At 41.5% G+C, this 22,630-nt stretch overlaps 1 protein-coding gene across 1 annotated transcript in view; it reads right to left on the bottom strand.

Annotated features, from left to right (window-relative positions):
- Positions 1 to 22,630, bottom strand: part of LOC139660736 (oxysterol-binding protein-related protein 2-like) — a 34,011-nt gene that overhangs the window by 7,087 nt on the left and 4,294 nt on the right. Inside the window, exons 2-13 of the mRNA XM_071538947.1 lie at positions 16,466 to 16,843; positions 11,000 to 11,126; positions 8,948 to 9,023; positions 7,990 to 8,124; positions 7,194 to 7,291; positions 6,932 to 7,114; positions 6,055 to 6,162; positions 3,856 to 3,945; positions 2,949 to 3,069; positions 1,410 to 1,535; positions 976 to 1,099; positions 291 to 381 (exon numbers count right to left, since the gene is read on the bottom strand). Coding sequence (XP_071395048.1) covers positions 291 to 381; positions 976 to 1,099; positions 1,410 to 1,535; positions 2,949 to 3,069; positions 3,856 to 3,945; positions 6,055 to 6,162; positions 6,932 to 7,114; positions 7,194 to 7,291; positions 7,990 to 8,124; positions 8,948 to 9,023; positions 11,000 to 11,126; positions 16,466 to 16,502 — 1,316 coding nt within the window. The 5' untranslated portion in view covers positions 16,503 to 16,843. The remainder of the gene's footprint in view (positions 1 to 290; positions 382 to 975; positions 1,100 to 1,409; positions 1,536 to 2,948; positions 3,070 to 3,855; positions 3,946 to 6,054; positions 6,163 to 6,931; positions 7,115 to 7,193; positions 7,292 to 7,989; positions 8,125 to 8,947; positions 9,024 to 10,999; positions 11,127 to 16,465; positions 16,844 to 22,630) is intronic.

The raw sequence follows: 22,630 nt of genomic DNA, 5'->3' as shown, positions 1-22,630 counted from the left end.
CACACACACACACACACACACACACACACACACACACATACACAGATAAGCGGTCTGCAGGGATTTCCATTTGACAAAGACTTCACTAAACAACAGCTAAGGACACCTCGCTTGCTCAGTGATCCCTCAGTAATCGGTTTTATCTAGCCTGTTTCACAGACGCTTCAAATTACAAAGAGAGCCTGAAACCAGCTATCAGCCCTTAGTTGCACAGTGTGAGTGTGTGTGTGTGTGTGTGTGTGTGTGCGTGTGTGTGTGTGTAAGAGAGTGAGTGTGTCTCTCTTTCGTACCTGGTAGACCACTCCTCCTCACTCTTGGCTCTCTCCTTTCTGGCAGCTCTCTGTTTCTCCTCCAGTCTCTCCTTCTCCTGACTCGCCTCATCTGCAAGAACGACACAGTCAGACTTCTTCCAACACCGGTTATTAAATTAAATTCCCGGGAATGAAATTTAAGACCAATTGAGCCAACTTTGGGTCCCATCCCAGTCTTTAAGAAACACTACAAGAAACAACAGTCTTCCTGGATCATGAGACCGATACTCAAACAAAACATTGGTATTTTTTACTAATATAATAAAGTTGCATGTCCTTGCTCATCTATGTGACTCATCATTAAGTTCAGACAAGACAGACGATGCCCTAGACTATGTGTCTATGCACTTTTCCATGTACCAGTAGGTGGCAGCATTGTATTATTATTGTCTATTCTGTCTATGTTTCATGATGAGTCATTATAGGACTCCTTGCTTTCAGATTTATTATTCCCCAGCAGAAATATAGAAGCTCTGAAAAGTAAGCTTTTCAGGAATTGAGATAGCAGTGCAAATGTCAGTTTTAAATTATATATTATATATATTATAACATAATTCCTAAATAAGAGTTGTGAGGTTTCAGCAGGACACTGCTAGTATACAAGCACTGCCAGGCAAAAAAAACCTCCATTGGACATTGATGAAAGAGTAAAAAACTACATTACCCATGTTGCCGTTCTCCATGGCTCTGATGTCGGGCCTGAGGCGGCAGTCGGTGGGTGCCAGCAAGGCCTCCATGCCGGGCTCCAGCTCATTCAGAGACATGGCAAAGTTGGTAAAGTTGTACATCTGGGGAGAGAACAGAGGAATTAGGGGTGTGTGTGTGTGTGTGTGTGAATTTGTGTGTGTGTGGGCGCATTTGTGTGTGTGTGGGCTAGAGCCAGTGTTAATTTTCGCCAGATGAAGCCTTCTTTTTAGAAATGAACTTACATCTCCAACCACATAGCAGTGAATGAGCTGCATTTGGAAAGAGTGAAGCTTTATGAATTGCGCCAGTGTGTGTGTTTGTCTGTGTCAGTGTGTGTGTGTGTGTGTGTGTGTGTGTGTGTGTGTGTGTGTGTGTGTGTGTGTGTGTGTGTGTGTGTGTGTGTCTTCTCACCGTAGCAGAGTGGGCCGGTCTGGACGCTATCCTCCACAGCAGAGTGCTTCCTGGTATGACCGACACCGTCTCCTGGACCTCTGGCATGTCGTCTGCGTCGTCGTTCTCCGCTCCCTCCGGCTCCTCCTGGAAACAAACACAGCTCATTAACGACCTTTTATACTGAACAGCTACAACCTAGATGTTACATAGACATAGAGTTACCACCGACATCAGTGTTTCCTTCACCTGGATTCCTGTAGCTTGGTGTTTGGGGCCTTGAGTATGACATTTCAAGACTTTAAAACTATAATAACTGCTATTAAAATTATTATTCTGGAGGAGTCAACTGCTGTTAAAAACTACTACAGATAAAGAATATGGAGCAGGTTTTAACAGCAGAGTTTTAGTGCCACATCATCCACATACACACACACACACACACACACACACACACACACACACACATACCCACACACACACTCGTCATCTGCATTGTCAATCTCTGCCTCTTTCTATACATCATAGCAGTGTATGGTGCTTTGCAAACAATAAATGGATGCAAACAATAAATAAACATACAGAATGTTATAAACACAGGAAATACCACACATCATACTGAAAAACACACAAACCTCTGTTCGCATTGTTTCACTACATACATGTTCCGGCTATTATGCTTCACTACATGTAACCAAGCAGCCTATAGCAGCAGAATGTCTAAGGACTACAGCAGCAGCCTACAGCAGCCTGTTGGTTTACCTTGATAATACCTCATAGCATGCTATAAAACACCAATAAAAAAATAAAAAAAGAGAAAAACAAAAACAAATCATGGAAAGTGGAAAACATGATCATAAGACAATAAATATACAAAGCTAACTCTATACTCCCTGTGCCAAAGTGCAAATCAAACCGCTTGAAGCTACTGTTTGTTCCAGCCTCCATCAAACTGCTGAACTCTAATGCTAAATCTTCTTGCAGTAGAGCAATGTGCAATAAATACACAAGCACTTTAGCACTTAGCACTTTAGCACTTCAATTCCTAAAGTTTCTTTTTAAGCCGTCGTGTTGTCAATGTAAAACGTATAGTCAAATGTCTTTTTTATGTCTTTAAGATGTTTTTATGTGAAGCAACTGTTTAGCATCGTGTCAAACGCTTCTCATGTTTTGTGATGTTTTTGTGATGTTTTTTATGTGAAGCAACGGATCGTAGCCCTGTGCCCACGACAAATCTCCCCTCGGGGACAATAAAGTTTACTCTACTCTACTCTACTCTACTCTGCTGTTGGGATAAGTTAACTTACTGTGCAATGTTCATGCACACAGTTACAATAATATAAACCACTTGAGAATTTCCAATTTTGGTTTATGCCTCAACGTGCATGAAGAAGCAGCGGAGAAACCTATTTTTTTTTACACAAACAGGCGCAAATAATTATGAATCACTCAATGTCAGAGAGGCATGTGCTCCTAAAAATAAATGCAAATTAGAAAAGGAGCAGCTTGAGATTCAGAGTAACGTTGGGTGTTTTCATTTAACTGATTTAATGAAAATACCTGTTTGTGCTTCTTGTTGTCTCCTTTCTTCTCTGCCTTCTTGTTGGCCTCGAAGACCTGAGGGTCAACGCTCCACATGCACTCTGTCCACTTCCCATAGATGACACACAGCTTCTTTTTACTGAACACACACACAGAGATACAAGAGAGATGTGATGAAAGAGATGGAGGAGAAGAAGAAGAAGAAGAACAGGAGGGAGGAGCAGAAGAGGAAGGAATTGAAGAGGAGAGTAGAGGGAGGAGAAGAAGAATAAGTAGAGAAGGGGGAAGGACAAGAAGAGGAGGAAAGAGAAGATATAGAGGTATAGAAAGAATAGTGGGGTGGAGAAGAAAAGGGGGGAGGAGAAGAAGGGGGAGGACAGGAAGAAAAGGGAGGAGAGGAAGGGAGAAGAGGCAGAAATGAAGAGGAGGAAGGAGAAAAAGGAGAAAAAGATGAGGGGGAAGAGAAAGAGGGTGGAAGAACAGTGAGGAGGAGAAGAGGAGGGAGGAATAGAATATAGAGGAGCAGAAGGCAGAAGAGGCAGAAAAAGAGGAGGAAGGAGAAGAATAAGTAGAGAACAAGGAGAAGGAATGAAGTGAGGAGAGGAAGAAGAGGGAGAAGAGACAGAAAAAGAACATGAGAAAGGAGAAAAAGATGAAGAAGAGGAAGGAGAGGATTAAGTGGAGAACAAGTAGAAGGAAGGAGAAGAAAAAGGTGGAGAGGAAGAAGAGCGAGAAGAAGAGGGAGGAGAAGAATAAGTAGAGAAGAACAAGATAAAGAATCAAAACAATCCCTACATATACACACTATATATGACTTTCATCAGCTCTGCCCATCCTTACACACACAGTCAGAGCATAATAGTGAACCAAACCATTAGATAATACACAGAGGTTTATTCATATTCAAGTGAACTGGTCCTGGTACCTCTTATCCTGGATGTATCCCTCCACTCTGTGCAGCTCCTTGCCAAACATCCCACATGGTTTGAAGCTCAGCACACACTTGTCTCCAGTGCTGCGGGAGAAAAGAGCAGAGAGGAAGAATCGGTTACTGCCTGTTTGCTAGCTGGGCTTCCATCCAAGTGAGTTTTTCGTGAATTGTGATGTATTGAAACAGAAAATATGAATGGAAAAGGTTGGAATTCAATAATAATGTTCTCAGTATCGCAAAAAGCAATGACACAGGGCTGATGACCGCTTCAATCTCATTGCACTCACTGATGGAGACAAATCTAATTCAAATTTTATTTTTTGTGACATTTAAAAAGTTTGAGTAAAATTTGCTTGCCATGGTACATGGAAAGAGCCAATCTATAGTGTAAAAATAAGTAGCATACGTGAAATTTACTAATGGTTAACAGGTTATAACACTGTTTTGAAAAGTTCATATAACTTACACAGAAAGATCAGGCTTTGGGAGTTCAAAGGTCAAACAAAACCAATTACCAGCATAAACATAAAGGATTAAAGTCAATGTTGGGGTCAGGACTCCAGTGTTTCTGGTACATCCCAAGATACAAAAGTACCATTACTAGTAGAGTATAATTAGTAGTATGTTTTAATTTATCCTGGCCCTGGGACACAGGCTCATTAACTCTATTTGAATCCAGATTGGAGAATTGGGCTTGTGACCATAAGGTTGCCGGTTTGAATCCCAGAGCGGGTGGGAAAATCGGGGCATGGAGAGGGAGTGAGTCACACGCTCTCCTCCCTCAGTGACTACAAAAAAGGTTCCCATGAGCAAGGCACTTAGAAGAAGACTGTGGTTTGACTGGGAAGCTCCCAGTGTGAATCTGTGCAACTGAATGTGAAGCAGGGTGTTACTGAAAGACTACACATGCTCTGCAGACCTGCCTTGGATAAATAAAGGTGGAAAAAACAATCCAGTGATTCTGTTTGCCTGTCCACTGTGCCTGAGGAGACACATTAAGTGGGTAAGTAAATAAGACAGGCTCGAGTATCTGTGTAAACATGGCAAGGCATGCGGGCGCCATCCAAGAATGCCAAGCAGGTGGTGTGATATCTAATGTGAGCACTAGATAACACAGCAGAGTGAGTCACTGTGTTAGGTTTACTGTGCTTTATTGTGCTTTATTTGTACTCGACTGTTTTGCCGTTTCAACAGTAAGCACTAGGGACAGTCATGGATCACTGAGGAGAGACGGGGTTGTCACAGGTTCAGTCCCTGCCAACAGCCATGTGTCATGTCAAAGTGTTCAGAAAGACACTAACTCTACCTGTTAAGGTGCTAGGGATAAAATCTAAATGCCAAAAACCAGGTCTACATTAATGGCTATCATGCTGATGCAGACCAACATGATAACTAAAGCTTCACATGCACCTTGTGATCAAGCTCGGGCAGTTCTTTAAAGGGGCAATAAGTACGTTTTTTACTCCACCTTTCGCACAAAATGACCAAAAAGCATCTCTGCTCTAATTAGCTGGCTTACTCGCCTCTATTCTGCAAATGTGACTTTATTGTTTGAGTCAATAGTTGATCGCCAGTAGAGGTCAATAAACGTCATAGATTACTTAAAGCTGCTGAGGAAAGAGATCAAATCTCCGGAAACACAAGGAACGACACGCCTTCCACTCCTCCTAGTGAGTGACAGGAGGAGTGATTGACAGGCCGGAGTCCCGCCTTATGCCTCAGACTTCTCCTCATTGGTCGGATGGGTTTCCACACATTTCACATTGAAATGAGAATAGTAGAGGAATGGGGACATCTGTCTGTTTCTGAGATTCTGACAGGTTATCCCGCTCGTCTTTGGCCACCAAACGTGACGTTAGATTTGTATTACTTCCAAATAAATGTTAATCCATAAAAGTTCCCTACTTAATATCCCTTTAAATCAACAACCTTATTGTTGTTTTGCTCTTTCCAGAACTTCTCTCATATAATAATCCCATTATAATTACAAATCACACTAAAGACTACAACTGTCAAGTCTAATTTACTATATCCACTGGTGTACCTGTTATTGATGATCTCCACTGTTTTGAAAACCAAAAATGCGTTCAACTCCCATATCAACTTATGGGAACGCCAAATCACTCCATCCTCTCACAACAAGGACTACAATTCACATTCAAGACTACAACCCCCATGTATACTGTAGTTTACCTGTGGTTGACAATTTCCACTGTGCCATACTGCTCTATCCACAGTTTGCCCAGGATTATATTGTGGACGCAGCAGTAAGGGTTACTCCATGTGTACACCTCATTGTGCCTGGAGGAGAGGAAGAGAGAGAGGGAGAGTAGAGGAGAGGAGAGGAGAGGAGAGGAGAAGGGAAGAAAAAGAGAAAGAGGGGCAAAAGGAGAGGGAAAAGGGAAGGAAAAGGGAAGAAGGAAGAAAAAGGAGAGGAGAAAATGTAGGAGAGGGACAAAATAGGGAAGGAAGAAAAGGGAAGAGAGGGAGAAGATATGGAAGAGGAGAGGAGAGGAGAGGAGAGGAGAGGAGAGGAGCAGGGAAGAACAAGAGAGAGGGGGAAAAGGAGAGGGAGAAAGGAAGGAAAGAAGGAAAATGAAAGGGAGATGAGAGAATGGAGAAGGAAAAGGGAAGAAGGAAGAAAGGAGGGGAGAAAAAGTAGGAGAGGGAGAAAATAGGGAAGGAAGAAAAGGGAAGAGAGGGAGAAGATATGGAAGATTAAGAGGAGAGGAGAGGAGAGGAGAGGAGAGGAGAGGAGAGGAAAGGAGAGGAGCAGGGAAGAAAATGAGAAAGAGGGGGAAAAGGAGAGGGAGAAGGGAAGGAAAGAAGGAAAATTAAAGGGAGATGAGAGAATGGAGAAGGAAAAGGGAAGAAGGAAGAAAGGAGGGGAGAAAAAGTAGGAGAGGGAGAAAATAGGGAAGGAAGAAAAGGGAAGAGAGGGAGAAGATATGGAAGATTAAGAGGAGAGGAGAGGAGAGGAGAGAGAAAATTAACAACATTGTGATGATATTCACACACACACACACACACACACACACACACACTTCCACCAACATCCCTTTGCACTCACTTGAGTAGCTCTAGTGTGATGGTCCCTTTCGGCTCGGCCTCCACACTTTTGCCCCAGAACTTGAGTTTGGGGTAGATGGAGCCGTGGAAGACGAAGTCTCCGACCAGGCTCTCTGCGTGGAAGGCACTGATCGGGGGATGATGGGATACCTGCTCCGACACCAGCCTGAAACCCTGCTCCTCTCTGCACAGGGGAGGGGACAGAGGGGGTAAATAAACTGTTCAAACTGGGTGGATGACCCTGTGTGTGTGTGTGTGTGTACCTGGTGAGTTCATAGGTCTCTCCCAGCAGAGGGTTGAAGGGTTTTCCAGTTCTGTCCCACTGCGACGCCACTGCTGACACAGCAAAAGCAGCTACTGCCTGGAGACACAGACAGATTTACAGATCTTGTTAGTGTGTGTGTGTATGTGTGTGTGTGTGTGTGTGTGTGTGTGTGTGTTCACCTGCAGCAAGCAGACTTTGATAATGAGGCGTACATCTCCATAAGTATGTGTGTGTTTTTCCCTTTCTATGAGTGTTTCTGTGTGTTCTTTCTCACATTAGTTCTATGGAATCAGACAGTCACCAGGCCTTGTCGATAAGGTAAGACAGAGTGAGTGTGTGTGTGAGTGTGTGTGTGTGTGTGTATGCCTGCTGGTGTGTGTGTACATTAGAGCTGGGCGATTGACAAATACATTGGGGATCAGCAATGGATTGAGTGGATATAACCATGCCGATTTAAATTACTTTGATCTTTGGCTATATATGTGATCATGATGATTGGTTGATACTATCGACCAATCCTGGTTCTTCTCTGACTTGCATGCCTTCTACGGAGTCGGAAAGCAACCAGACTTTGTTGATGAAATAACAGTGTGTGTGTGTGTGTATGTGTGCAAGCAGGCTCTGTTGATGAGGTAAGTGTGTGTGTGTGTGCTCCTCTCTGACCTGCATGTGTTCTATGGAGTCGGACAGCGAGCAGGCTCTGTTGATGAGGTAAGTGTGTGTGTGTGTGTGTGTGTGTATGTGTGTGTGTGTGTGTGTGTGTGTGTGTGTGTGTGTGTGTGCCCCTCTCTGACCTGCATGCGTTCTATGGAGTCGGGCAGTGAGCAGGCTCTGTTGATGAGGTAAGTGTGTTCCATGTATTCTGTGATTCTCTGCAGGAAGCTCAGAGGCTCGTTGAAGACGATGGGCATCGTGATCTTGGACAGTTCCTGTGAAAACGACACAACATTAAGCCACTAATCCTCAGTCCAGAGCCAATGATATCCTGGATCCTTTTTAATTTGGCTTCACCTTGGCTAACACAGCTCTGAGCCCCTATGTCCTACAGGAACTGTTTTTTTTTTGTGTGCTCAGCAAATGCTCAGGAAATGCTCTGATGTTGGCCTGTAGAAACTGATAATTTAATATATACCAGATGATATAATGACTCTTAAAATGCAATAAAATGTGCCTCTAAATGTGTCCAATATGTAATAAAACACATTCATGTAATGAATTTCCAGATAATGTAACTGATGTTGAAATAATTATAATTTACACCTCTTAAAATGTAATAATTGCTGGCTAATGTAGACATGTATTACATAATCAGGAAAAACAATATTATAATATGAAGTTTTATTATATTTTGAGCCATTAAAAGGGATATTTTACTACATTTTGACATTATTTATTACAGGTATTACATTATCAGTTGTTACATGGCCCATACAGTTACTATAAGGCTACTGAAAACCTGTTTGAAGCTGTGGGGCTCTCTTTCTAAAAGTTAATACATTTTAAACCTCTAGCGCTCAGTGCTAAAATCATGCTAAGCTCTTAGCCCTGTCGGATCTTTCAACAGTGCTTCCTTTTCATTTAAAGAATATGAAAAAGAAGCTAGCACTGTAAAGAAAGGTGTACTAACAGCCCACTGGTATATTCGATTACCTCCCAATCCCACCAAAAAGCATCCAAAATATCCCCCAAAGAGATAATTATCATCAGGACAATCATGCTGTCACTCATGTGTAGAAACCTGGGAGTCCTTACCAGTCCAATGCATTTCTTCAGGATACCCCACACACTGATAGTGTTTCTGGAGAACATGGGGGCAGGTAACGACGTCCTGAAAATAAACAAAATTAGAAATGAAAAAGGGCGCGCTCAAACACACACAGTTTCCCCAATATCTGACACTTTGTTTGTATTTTCTTCAATGAGTAGATTTGGCATCACAGGATGAAATGATGTTTCAAAGATCTTTTGCACCAGAATAAACGACAACTTCCTGAAAGTTTAAAAAAAAAAAAAAGTACAACAGATATAAATACTAATGTGTCCCCTAGAATTGAATAACATCTGCCACCCTGCCTTAAAGAACGTCATTTGTATTGGTTTCAATGAGTACTTTAAGGGTCAGAGGGTCTAAATGGTGCTGCAAGTATTTCAATATCTTTTACATCCAACCAAAAATATTTCTGAGGGACTAGTCACACACACACACACACACACACACACACACACGAAAACCCTTCAGTATCACTGTGATGTGTATCAGTACCAACAGTATCTGATCTGACAGACTCAGATCTGTTCGGTGTCACAGATTGAAAACCAGATTAAGAGAAACAGATGAGCGGAGAAAGAGAAAGACTGAAAGAATAAAATGAGAAGGGGAGGGAAGTGATAGAAATAAGAAAATAGAGGGAGTGAGGAAGAGAATGTGCAAGACAGTGTATGCTAGTAAGGTAAAAGAATGCAAAAAGAGACATGAGAAACAGCAAACGTAAGAATGAGAGACAGAGGCAGAGAAAGAGACAGAGAAAGAGATAGGGGAAGAGAAAGAGATAGAGACAGACAGAGATGGGTACCAAAGCGGTAGATAAGGGGAGGGGGGGCAGAGAAAGAGAAAGAGATAGAGGAAGAGAAAGAGAGAGAGACAGACAGACAGAGATGGGTACCGAAGCGGCAGATAAGCGGGGCATGTGGTCTGACAGGTCTGCTGTCAGGACAGAGGACACAGACAATGCTGGACGGAAAGCAATGGAAAGTGCTAGAACAAGGAAAAAAGGGAAGAGAGAGAGAGAGAGAGAGAGAGAGAGAGAGAGAGAGAGAGAGAGAGAAACAGACTGAGAGAGAAACCAGTCTGCATCTGCTTCACATGAACAAGCCTCTCCCAAAAGCAAGAGCAAGAAAGTCACGTCTCTCTTGATGATGCCATCCCCCCGTGGCAAAAAAATCTCTAAACACTGGAAGTGAGTGGGATGAGTGGGATGATGACTTTGTGGAAACAGTGACAGTAAAACTTGGGGGGATTTTTCTGGAGATTTTCTGCTCCCTGTTTTATCACTAGGCCTCTGCCGATATGAAAATGTCATAGTAAGATTATCTTGGCCATAATTATCTCCATATACAATATTATCTTGATCATTATTAATAAGATGAAAAGATGAAAGTCTTAAAAACTATTGCAATATGCTTCAATTACTAAATCATCATATCAACCACAACACATTACATGTTTCAAGGTAAGACTGTAGAACATATGTAAAACATATTCAGCCAAGTTAAGAATTTTGTGTCAGTGTTACACGGCTTGACCATCACAATTTCACAAGCTCTCCATCAAAATTATATTATTTACACTTTGTAATGACATTTTTACATTGTCGTTCTGCACAGTCATACTTTCTTGTCATTAAACTTTTATTTATTACACCGTATCATGGTTGTATTGAATTGTGAACCCCATATCACGTATTGAATCATATCGTGAGATAAGTGTATCGTCCTACCCCTACTAACAATTATAGCATTTATGGCACTATAAAAGGATTTGAAGGGGGGAAAAAAAAATCAAACAACAAATCTAATGTTCCAAATTTAGAACACTGCATTTGTGGAGCAGGTCGCCCCACCCTGGGAGTGTCAGTAGGAGCAGCCACCCTGCCCATTTCATTTGTAATGGTTTCAATGGAGAGTTTTTGTGTCAAATAGTTTATGGAACAGAGATACAACGCACGCAACAAACATACACACACACACACACACACACACACACACACACAGCAGATGGCATGTGGTGGAGGAATGCGGCGGTACCTGTGTTTCTTGATGCCGTTCTCCTGCGGCACCGATCCGTTGTTCTTCTGACTGCCGCCGTCAAACACCAGCGCATCTTTAAAACTGGCCTCCGACACGCCTTCGTTCGACTCGTCCGAATCCAGGCCTGAAGGGACACGACACACGTCACATAATGTAGGTCACACAGGTTCGATTCCCACTACAGCCGGCCGATACGTGTCCGTCAGCCAGCCACACGTGTTCTGTCGACGCGTCTTTGAGCAAGACGGCGGACTCGGCTTAAAATGTAAGAGATGGTTGTTGTTTTTTTCTGCCTGTACATTGAGTCATGTGCATATAAAGCTGAAGAGGAATTTCTAGTTTTGCTTGTAAATTGCTTGCATAGGAGCCCCGACTGATACAGGACTTTGTGTCTAATTAGGGCTGGGCAATATGGACAAAATCAAATATCACAATATTTTTGACCAAATACCTCGATATACATATTGCGACAATATTGTAGGGATGAATATTGGTGCTTTCACAAAATATTTACACAATGAAATTTTTGATAAATAATCATCAGTAATGTGGATATAATGACTAAGTGGGTAAAGACAAATAATAGAACAGCTAGAACAGTCTGGTAAGTTCAGAAAATTACATCACTTTACTGTAATGCAGCCTTTAAAACCAGGAAAAGACAACACTTATGCCATATCACGATATTACAATATCCAAAACCTAAGACGATATCTAGTCTCATATCACGATATCGATATATTGCCCAGCCCTATGTCTAATATTGATGTTTTGAATGCGAGCTTAGACAATCTTAGACAATGCAATACCGAAATAAAAAAATGTTTTGCATCAGTAACTTTTTGTCTCAACTCAACTTTATTTATATAGCACCTTTCATACAAGCATGCAGCCCAAAGTGCTTCACATAGCAAAATTACAACAATAAAACGTAAAACGTTTTGTCCGCCCAACTTCAATGGTTGCGTCAAACTAATTATAGTGCTTAAGCACTATAATTAGTTTGACGCAACATAGCTAATAAATAATAGGACATAATAGCATAATAGACACATTATTATTATTATTACCGTCAACAACAACAAAGCACATGAACACACACAAACTTGTTAACCACTGACACTTCACACCCCCACACATACTGCACAACCATGCATGTGCAATTTAAACATACAGTAAAAACAAATGTACAGGTAAATGGACAGAGGCAGGCAATCACTCAACTAGCTGAGACAGACAAATAGGAAGACATCAACAAAATGGGATATAGTGAAAAACTAGAGGAAGGTTATATCATCACCCGACAAGACTGACAGAATTTCCTCACTGCAAAACCTCATTCACCATAGAGAGAAACACCTATAGTGACACAACACAGCTGGCAGGTCTCCAGACACTGAGGTGCTGAGTCATGTAGCTACGCCTGTTGACGTAGGCCTACAGGTTATATTTGTTGTATGCGACAGAATTAGACTTAACAGGGAATACCTGCTGCTGTTCAACAATACTGTGGGTGGCAGGCAGAACGTAAACACAGCATGTGAACTGCTACTGATGCAGGGTGGAGCTGAGGTGAGCTGCAGGTTTCTTACCATATAAGGTAAACCTGGCACTTGCCTCTTACAGCAATATCTAGCACAAACGGAACAGAATAGAATAAAATAGGCAAGCATTTTAGCCATATCTGCCCCTAAAATAGCGTGCAAACATAAAATATATAGGCTATATTTTTTTAAATGTAAAAAAAAAAGGTTTGTCAGGATTTATGCTTGAGGGTGTGAATTTACAAATTGACGATAGTAAATGTGAAGCAAGTTTGAATTCTGGACAAACTCTAGTAAAGTATGAGTATAGTCTATGTATTTTGGCTCATATTCCAGCCCTCTCATCACTGACCCATGGACCTGGATATCAGATAGGCTCATACAACACGTTCCACAGAAGACAAATTAAATCTCTTATTTGTGGTAAGAGTAGTGGAGAAGTATTTTAAGTAATTCATAGATGATTCATTAGAGCAATAGTTTTTGTGTTTGGCGACAGTGGAAATTCCTGGGGGCCAAAAAGTGCCAAATACAGTCAGGTGACCACATTCAGTGTGTATGATCAAAGAACCCAAACCAGAAACTAGGCTATACATCAATGTTAAGGTCAAAGGTCAACATGTCATGGTTACAACATTGCATTCCAACATTGCACTGCCACTGGTTAATTCTACTTCAGGCCAGAAGGTTAGAAACCGAGAAGAGGGGAAAAACAGAGAGTTCTCTGGAATGAAATGATGTTGCAAAACATGACGGGAAAATGATTGTAAACCAGAATCTGTTCTCAATTAATTCTCTATCATCTATCCTCCATTAAAAACACCTAAGGTTTATTTGAGCCACATTACACACTATCTAAAAGTATTGTTAACATCTAGGGCTAAGAATTAAGTTTTTGTGATGGTAGTTTTTGAGGTCTGTTCCAGATCAGTCCCTGTGGTAAGGGCATTATCTGTGGGGCAGAAGTGGAGGCAGACGGTGGCACGCGGGTTAACGCCCACTTTTTCAGACCACAATGTGGGCAACTGAGAGATTCATCTTCTCAAACATATACTACCTTTGATTAGCAAGAAAAACCAGGCCAGTGAGGGGAAAAATTAGATGCTGCTGGATGCCACCCAACGCTGAACTGAGACCTTCGGGGATCGTAGCTGAGCCCGGGCGTCGTCTGCTAATGAATAATAAATGCTGGTACTGGTCTACGTCAAACACATTATCCCCATCAGATTAGTAAGATGATCATAATAATGGCATAGAGACAGACAGGGGCACACACACACACTTGAATCTTTTATTTATATCCACATGGAAACAATAGCTTGCCAAGGATATAATAACAGGGACACAGAACAATGCCTGGACCTTACCATGGACACCTAGCAATACCGCACAACAAGAAAACAAATTGCGGGTGCAAAAAAACAGCACCGTCTCAATATATAGCAACTGCCAATAATTGCTGACAGAGAACAATACCGCTGCTTTGTCCTGCTCTTCAGCCCCGACCCACCAGCCTGTGTGCATTTCCCAGGTGACAATACTAATAGCTAACACTAATAGCTGTCAACTGTACAAAAGCTGTGAGATAGAGGACAAGAGGCTGGTGCTTGAGTACCGTAGTGAGGAAGGCTTCCTCCACACCAGTGGTTCTCAACCTGTTTGGCTTGTGACCCCTTAAAACGAAGCGATGCCTACAACAGTCCAACCAAAGTGATTTTTCCCTTTCCAGGTTGTTTCATTTGATATCAGAAAAGGCCTCGAGGCTGAAAACCATTCAGTATTTCACAAGAAAAAAGCAAAAATTAAGAGAAAAAGACATAAAAAAAATGGACATGATCATTAGTTTGTATGATAGAAAATGTGTTTTTTTCCTATCCCATAAATCAACACCGAGTGGTCGCTGCTTTGTTCCTTGATGTTTCATTTTTGTGAATACAGAAACATACAGATGCAAACATAGACATACACCCACAGACACACACACAAAAATACACTCATCTCCCTCCCCCCCCCCAACCAACACCATCCCCCACTTCACCACCACACATACACACACACAAACACACACCCACACACAGGGTGTTGCTGACACAGGCGATCATGAGAGCAAAACAAAAGACCTCTGAATTATTGACGTAATCATCAGACTAAGGCAGGTTAGGTTCCATTGGATGGTATTATACCACTGAAGAAAATAGATTATCTAATTAGGACTGACAGCCTCTTATATTAAAAACACAGGGTGCCCCAACCTTGGTGACACAACCCCTGATAAGTCCTGAGAAAATCTTAATTTTTAAATGACAAAATACTGCACTGCCTGCTGCTTTTGGACAGAAGCTACTTTGACAGCCATGCATTCACATTTACAATGTAAACTTTCAGCTGACACTCAAGAGTGACTCAAAATGAGTGAGCAGTAGAGGTTCAGTGTCTCGATCAAGTGCGTTTCAACAGGACACGTGGTTGTCAGTGGTCGATTCTTTCAAGCTGTGGAACAGTAGTGAATCGATTCAAGGCCAGTTCATTTGATTCACTTTTGTAAAAATAGCTGTAAAAATGTTTTGTGGTCAACAGTTCTTTGGGATACGTGAATCGACATCACTACTGGCTGTTTAGGGGATCAAACTGGTGACCTTCCAGTTACAGGATGGCTTCTCAAACCACTAGGCCATCCTAGTTGCATCCAGCATGCAAGAGCACTTTGATTTATCTCCCTGAGGAAGACATTTTTCTGAATTTCTGAACTGACACTAGGGCTGTCAACGAATATTCTAAATTCGATTATATAATCGAATTGTAAAAAAAAAAACAGACATTCGATTGTGAAAATTAATATTCGATTGGGGGAAAAAAAAAGCAGCACTACCGTGGCTGTCTGCCTTGCGAGTTCTCGCGTTGGCCGCTGCACTGAATACACTGCATGACGGACAGGAATCACACAACATCACATTCATTGATTGAAAATGAAATGTAGGTCAAGCTGAAATGAGCGAATAATTCAACAACAACAGTGTGGTAATGATGGCAGAGAGTTCACAACCCAACTCGGCCGCAGAGAGAGTGATTTGCACTCCGAGCGATCTAAAAAGCCCCGTTTGGAAATACTTTGGATTTTGGTCAGCAGACGGCAAAATTGTGGAACCTCGAGATAAAGTTGTATGCAAGCTATGTAAACTACAGCTATACAGCTAATATTACCTAACCTGTATAAAAATTAGGCTATCGAATAACATATCAATTACGAATCATTCATTTGATCTCGCTCCGAGGGACAGCGCGTTCTCAGTTCTCACTCTAGCACCAATCACAGCACGCAGGGAGAGAGAGAGAGAGAGAGAGAGAGAGAAAGAGAGAGAGAGAGAGAGAGAGAGAGAGAGAGAGAGATCTACGGTCTTTAAATTAAGTTTTACGGTATAGGACATTATTTTATTTGTTTATTTTGTAATGTGTAGGTATGTAGATCTTTTAAAAGACATGTTTATGTTGAAATAAATATACCTATACAAGTAGTTATGTCTCTCGTTGTATTGGTTTGCCCTCTTATGGACATAATGCGCAAAAATAGATATTCGAATGGTTCGAACCTATGTGTTCTTTTAGAAGGAATAATCGAATGTCATTTTTGGCCAACTTTGACAGCCCTAACTGGCACATGGAACGTCAGTCATAAAAAATAATGAAATTCCAATATTGACTACTGCAATTCCCAAATTACAAGATGCTGCAATTTATTCTTGGAGAGAAAGACGTTTCAAACAACTTGCAGAAAAAGGTCCTTGTGTACTGCGCAGAATCCTTGGCCAACAAACCAAGATGTATATTGGAGAGAATATTTTCATTCTATTGAAATTGACACACACTCACACACACACACACACACACACACACACTCAGTCACTCAGCACTCAGCACCCACCTGTGACGGCGTCGAAGAACTCATCCTCATTGCTCATTTTCCAGAGTCAAAGCCGACCGGTCGTTTAGGACAGATCTACAACTTCTAGTACATGTTCCTTTCGGTGGCGCTCCCTCGGCGTTCCTCTGGAGGGAGACCTGTCAGTCAAGGTCCCTCCGGAACGTCACCACGGCAACAGCGGAACGTTCCTTCAGAATCAGTGGAAGGTTCCACAGATATCAGCTGAGGGTCGGACCGACGTCGGTGGAACGACACTGTGAGATGTGAGCCGGGGGCAAATCCACTGTTTGGTCGATGGACAGCCGCTGGAAAGTTTGATGGAACTTCAGATTTCACTTTGTGTTTCTTTGGCTTCCTTCAAAGATGCAAATCAGTAACCTGCAGAGACACAAATCAACAATATGAGCCTACAGTGTTGGTAAATCAGTATTTTTTTTTTTTTGTGTAGTGCCATGGTCTTTAAGTGCCAAAGTCAGCTCAGTCAGAAAGACTAAAACCAAGCAAAGATTGTGACTTAGAAAGAGTGAGACACTTGAGCTTCAACAGTCGAATGCTGTGAAACTTCATCATGGTGTGATAAAAAAAAAGTCTGTTAAAAAAAAGGTAACAGTTGGATTGTGAAAATTGTATTTAAACTATAAATCTTCACATCTTGCTTCAATTTTGGTATTGAATTAGATTTTAGTATTTAGTATTGTTTAGCTCCAGGAAGAGTAAACGAAGGATTAAAACAGTTTAAGACCCTCAAACTCACAACTTTCACAGATAAAAGGTTTTGTCTCCTGTCATTCCCAGCTGATCTAGGATACCAGCTGAAACTCTGCTCGTTTGGCTGAGTAACAATCTTATCATCATGGCCGACTGAGTACAAACAGAGAGTTTTCTGGGCTAGCGGTTACATAACCAGGACAACGCTGTAACAGGCAATCTGGTTCTTTGTTGCACTTCTGTCTGGTCATGGGTTCTTAAACTTTTTAAACCCGGGACCCAAAACAATGAACTGTCTAAAATGATAAGTTATTATTTCAACAAATTGCTAATCTTTCATTTAGGGACCCACCAACAATCGTCCCATAACCAATTCTGGATTTCGACGCCTAGTTACATTAAAGCAGGGTCCAAAATTACCACCAAGCACCAAATTGTCTTTGGCAGATAAATCAATAAGAGTCTTTTTGAGACAATAACAGTTGAATACCTATACACACCGTCTCTGATGTATTGCCAGTTTTAAAAACGTCCTGCTGGCTACACTCTCTCTGACAGTGAGCCAATCAAATCAAGCAAAACAATGGCTCTGTATCAAACAGGTTTCGGTGGTCGTTTACACTAGATGCAAGTTTTACATTAAAACTCTAAATCACCACGTAACCAAGACGACCAGGGTTTGAATCCGGCCCAGGACCTAGTTGTCATGTCATCCCCTCTCTCTCCCAGTCTTTCCTTGTCTCTCTCCACTTTCAGCTGACTAATAAAAGGCAAAAAAAGCCCCCAAAAAAATCATCACATAAAATAGCACTGAAGACTGGCAGGAATTTTGGTCGGTAAAAATTATTCTTGGCAGGTAATTTGTTTTACCAGCCATTGGCAGGTGAGACAAAAATTTCATTTTGGGCACTGAATGAAAGCCTCATTCTGAGCTTACACCTTACAGTCCATTAGCATCTAGCTAAATCAGAATAAGAAGCACCATATCCATAATATCTAACGTTCAAGTGAACTGGTTTTGACCATGTACATCACAATAACATCCATAGATGGCAATTTTACCAGACTGTTGAATGGAGTCAACAGAGAAGATATGGAGAGGGAAATTAAACGTACCAGCCAAGCTAGAGGCCATAATTCCACTTCCATTCCTCAACACATTATATATGGTACAAGAGACTATCACTCGCTAATAGGGCAATGATTACACCAAGTAGTCACCACTAAAATTCAAATAGCTATGGAAAGTAACACTTCACTTACAGGGAAAACTGAACTGGCGTACACCAAGTTATTCTGCTATGTAAAGAGACAATATTTACCCATCACTTGTATCACCTACTTATCATTCCATGGCTAGTTAACACTGCCTACAAGGAAACCAATTTGGCATTCACCGCATTCTTCACAATGACACAGCACACACACATGACACAATATTAACCCACTTTATATCACTCATCACTATAACCCACACATGCTCACGTTAGGTGACACTACGAGGAAACTGATTCGGCATGAAACACACTCTTCACAATGACACGACCCACATGACAATTGTTCACTTACACACCAATCTCGGAACCCATCGTCTATCGGTCTGACGACGATTAGACTCTGGGGGCAACGGCCAATATTTCGGGGTTTTCCGGTGTAGCCAGCGGACATCCAGGCCAAGACTACTTCTTCCATGCGCCGGTCATTGTTTACAGTCCAATTAGCAACTTGAGATGCGAGAATGTTGGAGTTGGAGTTGAGAGACGACGTCTCATATGCAGATATCTGTTTATAGAGATTAGCCGAAATGTCGTCCGGACCTAAAACACCTACAAAAAGTATCGATGTTTGTGTATTGTGTGGAGAAACGTTCGACTCTCACGTCTCAAGTTGCTAATCGGACTGTAAACAATGACCGGTTCACGGAAGAGGAAGTCTTGGCCCGGATGTCCGCTGGCTACACCGGAACCCGAAATATTGGCCGTCGCCCCAGAGTCTAATCGTCGTCAGACCGATAGACGATGGGTTCGGAGATTGCTTACACACTGACTCATCACTTGTAGCAGAACCTCACAGCCTGTGGCTTGTCTTCTTCCTAATGTGGCAGTGGTTGCTCTAATTTTAAACAGCAGCAGTACTTGAGGGTAGTTTTTGATTTCAGCTCAATATCTGCTCCTGTTCACTTCCAAATATAGAGCTAAATCCAAATTTCTTACGCTACTTTATCATGAGAGAAGCACGAGTTCCCAAACATCAGGACTGCACTTCTTATTTAAGAGGGAAATTATTTGTGGATATTTTAATTTCACATTTCTCAAGCGGTGGCCAATGAACACAGAGGGAACACCAGGGTTTTTCCAGCCTGTTTATACTTTGAAACTATGCACTAAAATTTTTTCCTAACCACCTCAACAGCAATACAAAGTACCCAAAACTACAAAAAAAACTTGTCATGCAAAACATTTGGTGTGTCATCTTTGCATAAGGCCGCGGACAAGTTTCAATGGCATCCTTTCTCATCACGGTTTCTGAATTTCCAAAGGACTTGTTTACATTTTAGGCAGTAATACGCTTCGCTTGCTAGATTGCGAACCAAAAGTATTGAGTACAGGGGTCGAAGCTCAAAGCACATGCTGGGACAATACATATTTTTGTGATTCATGATAGAGAAGTGAAGGGAAAGAAGAGCTAGAGGAAGACCAGAGGAAAGAACAGTTATTTGTGCTTAAGAGGCCCTAATCCCAGTGGGGCCTGACCTCGAGGGTCGGGTTACGTTATCCGGATCTGTTTTGGAACCGATTCCAAGTTAGCAAAATACACAGATTCGTAATTCCAAGCCCGAATCCTCTTATCGAATCTCCCGGGAACCCCATGATGTCAGTCGCCTGCATTCCAGTCCCCACTTCCCAGCGTGCTTGTCAGCATGTGAGTCGACAAAAGCTTCTCAAATTTAAATCGGAATATGGCAAAATGCAATATTTGTGGCACAGTTGATGAAATAAGCACTTTTCAATGCAGTGTCCCATAAAAGTTAACAAGTGTTTAGTCCATTTTTCCCCAATTAATTATGTAAAAGTTTCGATAAGGGATTCGAAAGGATTTGGATTCAATGAGTAGAGTCACCTGGTCCCTTTAGTCTTTCCAACACTGTAAACCCATCATGAAATGTTTTCCCTCTGCGTCTATACTGGCCTTATTCCATCACTGAGAAATATTTCATAGAGTACTTTCCAACTGTTTTCCTCTTAGTTGTTTTTAGCCTTAGTAAAAAAAAAGACTGAATGACTGTTCCACCCTTCCTAATGTAGACAACATCATAAAAAAAAAACATTTCTGTACTTGCTGTTCTCTTTACACTGGGTTTTAATCCCAAAAGAAAGGCTGACACTTTATGAGCAACACTTTCACAGTTTTCTGAAAACAGCTTGGGCACAATGGCAGTGCAATCATGGGAAGAGACTGAATGAGTGTGCAGTTCCTAAAATAGTCAGCATCATCAAGTCTTTCCTTACCTGCACGCCCGAATTTATACCGGCTGAAATCCCAAAAGGAAGACAAGTCATTTGCTACAATTCTTCAATTTTCTGAATGTGAAGCAACGGACAAAGAGACTGAATGCTTGTCCCTCTTCGTCATTCCCTTGTTCTCACTCGCTCTCCCTTTTTGTACACACTGTGGATGGGACCATTGACACAGACAGGTAACGCTCGAACACACTCACGGACTTTGGTCTCAATGTCCACAATCGATAAGAGGAGAGAAAACAGGCGTTCAGTTGTTCCAACAGCCATTCAATATATTCTGCAAGTTAACTTTGAAAACCTCTCACCTTTTACCCAAATATCTTCTCTTGGTAAATCCAACTTTGTATTGTTTTTATTTTATTTAACATTCTGCTGTCAGTTTTGATGAATTTGCTGGCTCCTGTTTCATTAATGGTGATGTGCTTTGTGTAGCCTAATGTTTTGAATGGCAATAGATAAAGCAACAGAAAGTAAACATAAGTGCTTATTACATAGTAAGAAAACTTACTATTAGAGATGCACCGATCGATCAGCCGGTGACCGGAATCGGCCGGTTTTCAGCTGATCGGCCATGACCGGTGACCGGCCGATCAGTCTCATATATCTGATTCTGTGCCGGTCAAATTCAAGACAACGGTAAAAACTCAGCTGTAATTAAGCAATATTACACGAGAGGGTGTGCGTTACCGTGATGCTTACTGACCGCATCACTGTCGTGCCAATAATGACGGTAACGCACACCCTCGAGTGTAATATTGCGATTATACAACAGTTACCAACAAAATAAAAGATACAAACAAAATGTATTCATATTGTGGGGCAATTCGCTCTCAAAATAAAAAAAAGTTTGCTAGTGTTATCTCCGTTTCCCTGGAAATTCATGGGGTCTGACTAATAACTGGAAAATAATCAGTCACGTCAGTAGACTCCTATGTAATGGAACCTAGTTTACTGCTCCAGCAAGTAGGCGGAGCCTTAGTAACGACCTGCAACAGAGACGATTTCTAGTCCCTGTTGAGTCAGCCAGCCAACTTGAGCTAATGCTTTCTAGAGATCGCGGGATTTCCCAAACTGAATAAATACCGCACATATAAACACAAAACTACCTTGCTAGCTCAATCTTGTTGTAACTAAGATATCTGCTGAAAAAAATATTTTTTCCATGGACAGATTAAGCTGCTATGTCCGCGAACTTCACATGTATTTTTAAGCTAGTAGCGCCGTGTCACCGACTCACCGGCACAGCTGATGGAGGATACCAGAGCATCTGGTAACATCAAGGCTGAACAGAGTTAACGTAGCGTTATATTTAAATATATTGTATGATAATATGGCGGAGTAATATTTAGTGATGAGCACGGCTAGGTGTGCTGTCATGCTGATTTGATCACGTTCTAAATGTCTAGTTGACCAATCAGATCGCTTGGTCGGAACTACCTGTTGTATAATAGTCCATAATAGTAATAGTCTGTGTGTTGTTATATAGATCTGTTGCACCTGTTTTCTTTCGGGAAAGTATAAAGTGGGATATACTGCAATTCATTTTCATTTGGATTTTATTTGTTCAAAAAAGCTCTGTCCAGTAACCTGGAGCACTTTTTTATTTTGAGATTTGTTTGAGTGAGAGTGAGAGAAGGTCCTGTAACCTGGTGCAGTTTTGGAGAAAATGTAAGTTATTAATAGTCAATGTTTTATTATGAACATACAATTGAATTTTAATTTTCAATTAAAGAAAAGTTACAAAAATGTTTGTGTGTGCTGTCAATTATAGCCTAGTTCTTAGAAAGAAAATCGGAATCGGCCAAAATCGGAATCGGCAGGTCAGACTTTTAAAAAATCGGAAATCGGAATCGGCCAAGAAAATTGCAATCGGTGCATCTCTACTTACTATGTAATAAGCACTTATGTTTACCTAACAAAACTTCAATAGAATCAA

Source organism: Centroberyx affinis, unplaced genomic scaffold (genome assembly GCF_046629955.1).
Source record: "Centroberyx affinis isolate AG114_WGS23_722 - 3 ecotype Tasmania unplaced genomic scaffold, CSIRO-AGI_Caff_v1 ptg003376l_1, whole genome shotgun sequence".
NCBI lineage: Eukaryota > Metazoa > Chordata > Actinopteri > Beryciformes > Berycidae > Centroberyx > Centroberyx affinis.
Note: the sequence above shows the minus strand (reverse complement) of the source record. Positions and strands in the feature narration are given on the sequence as shown.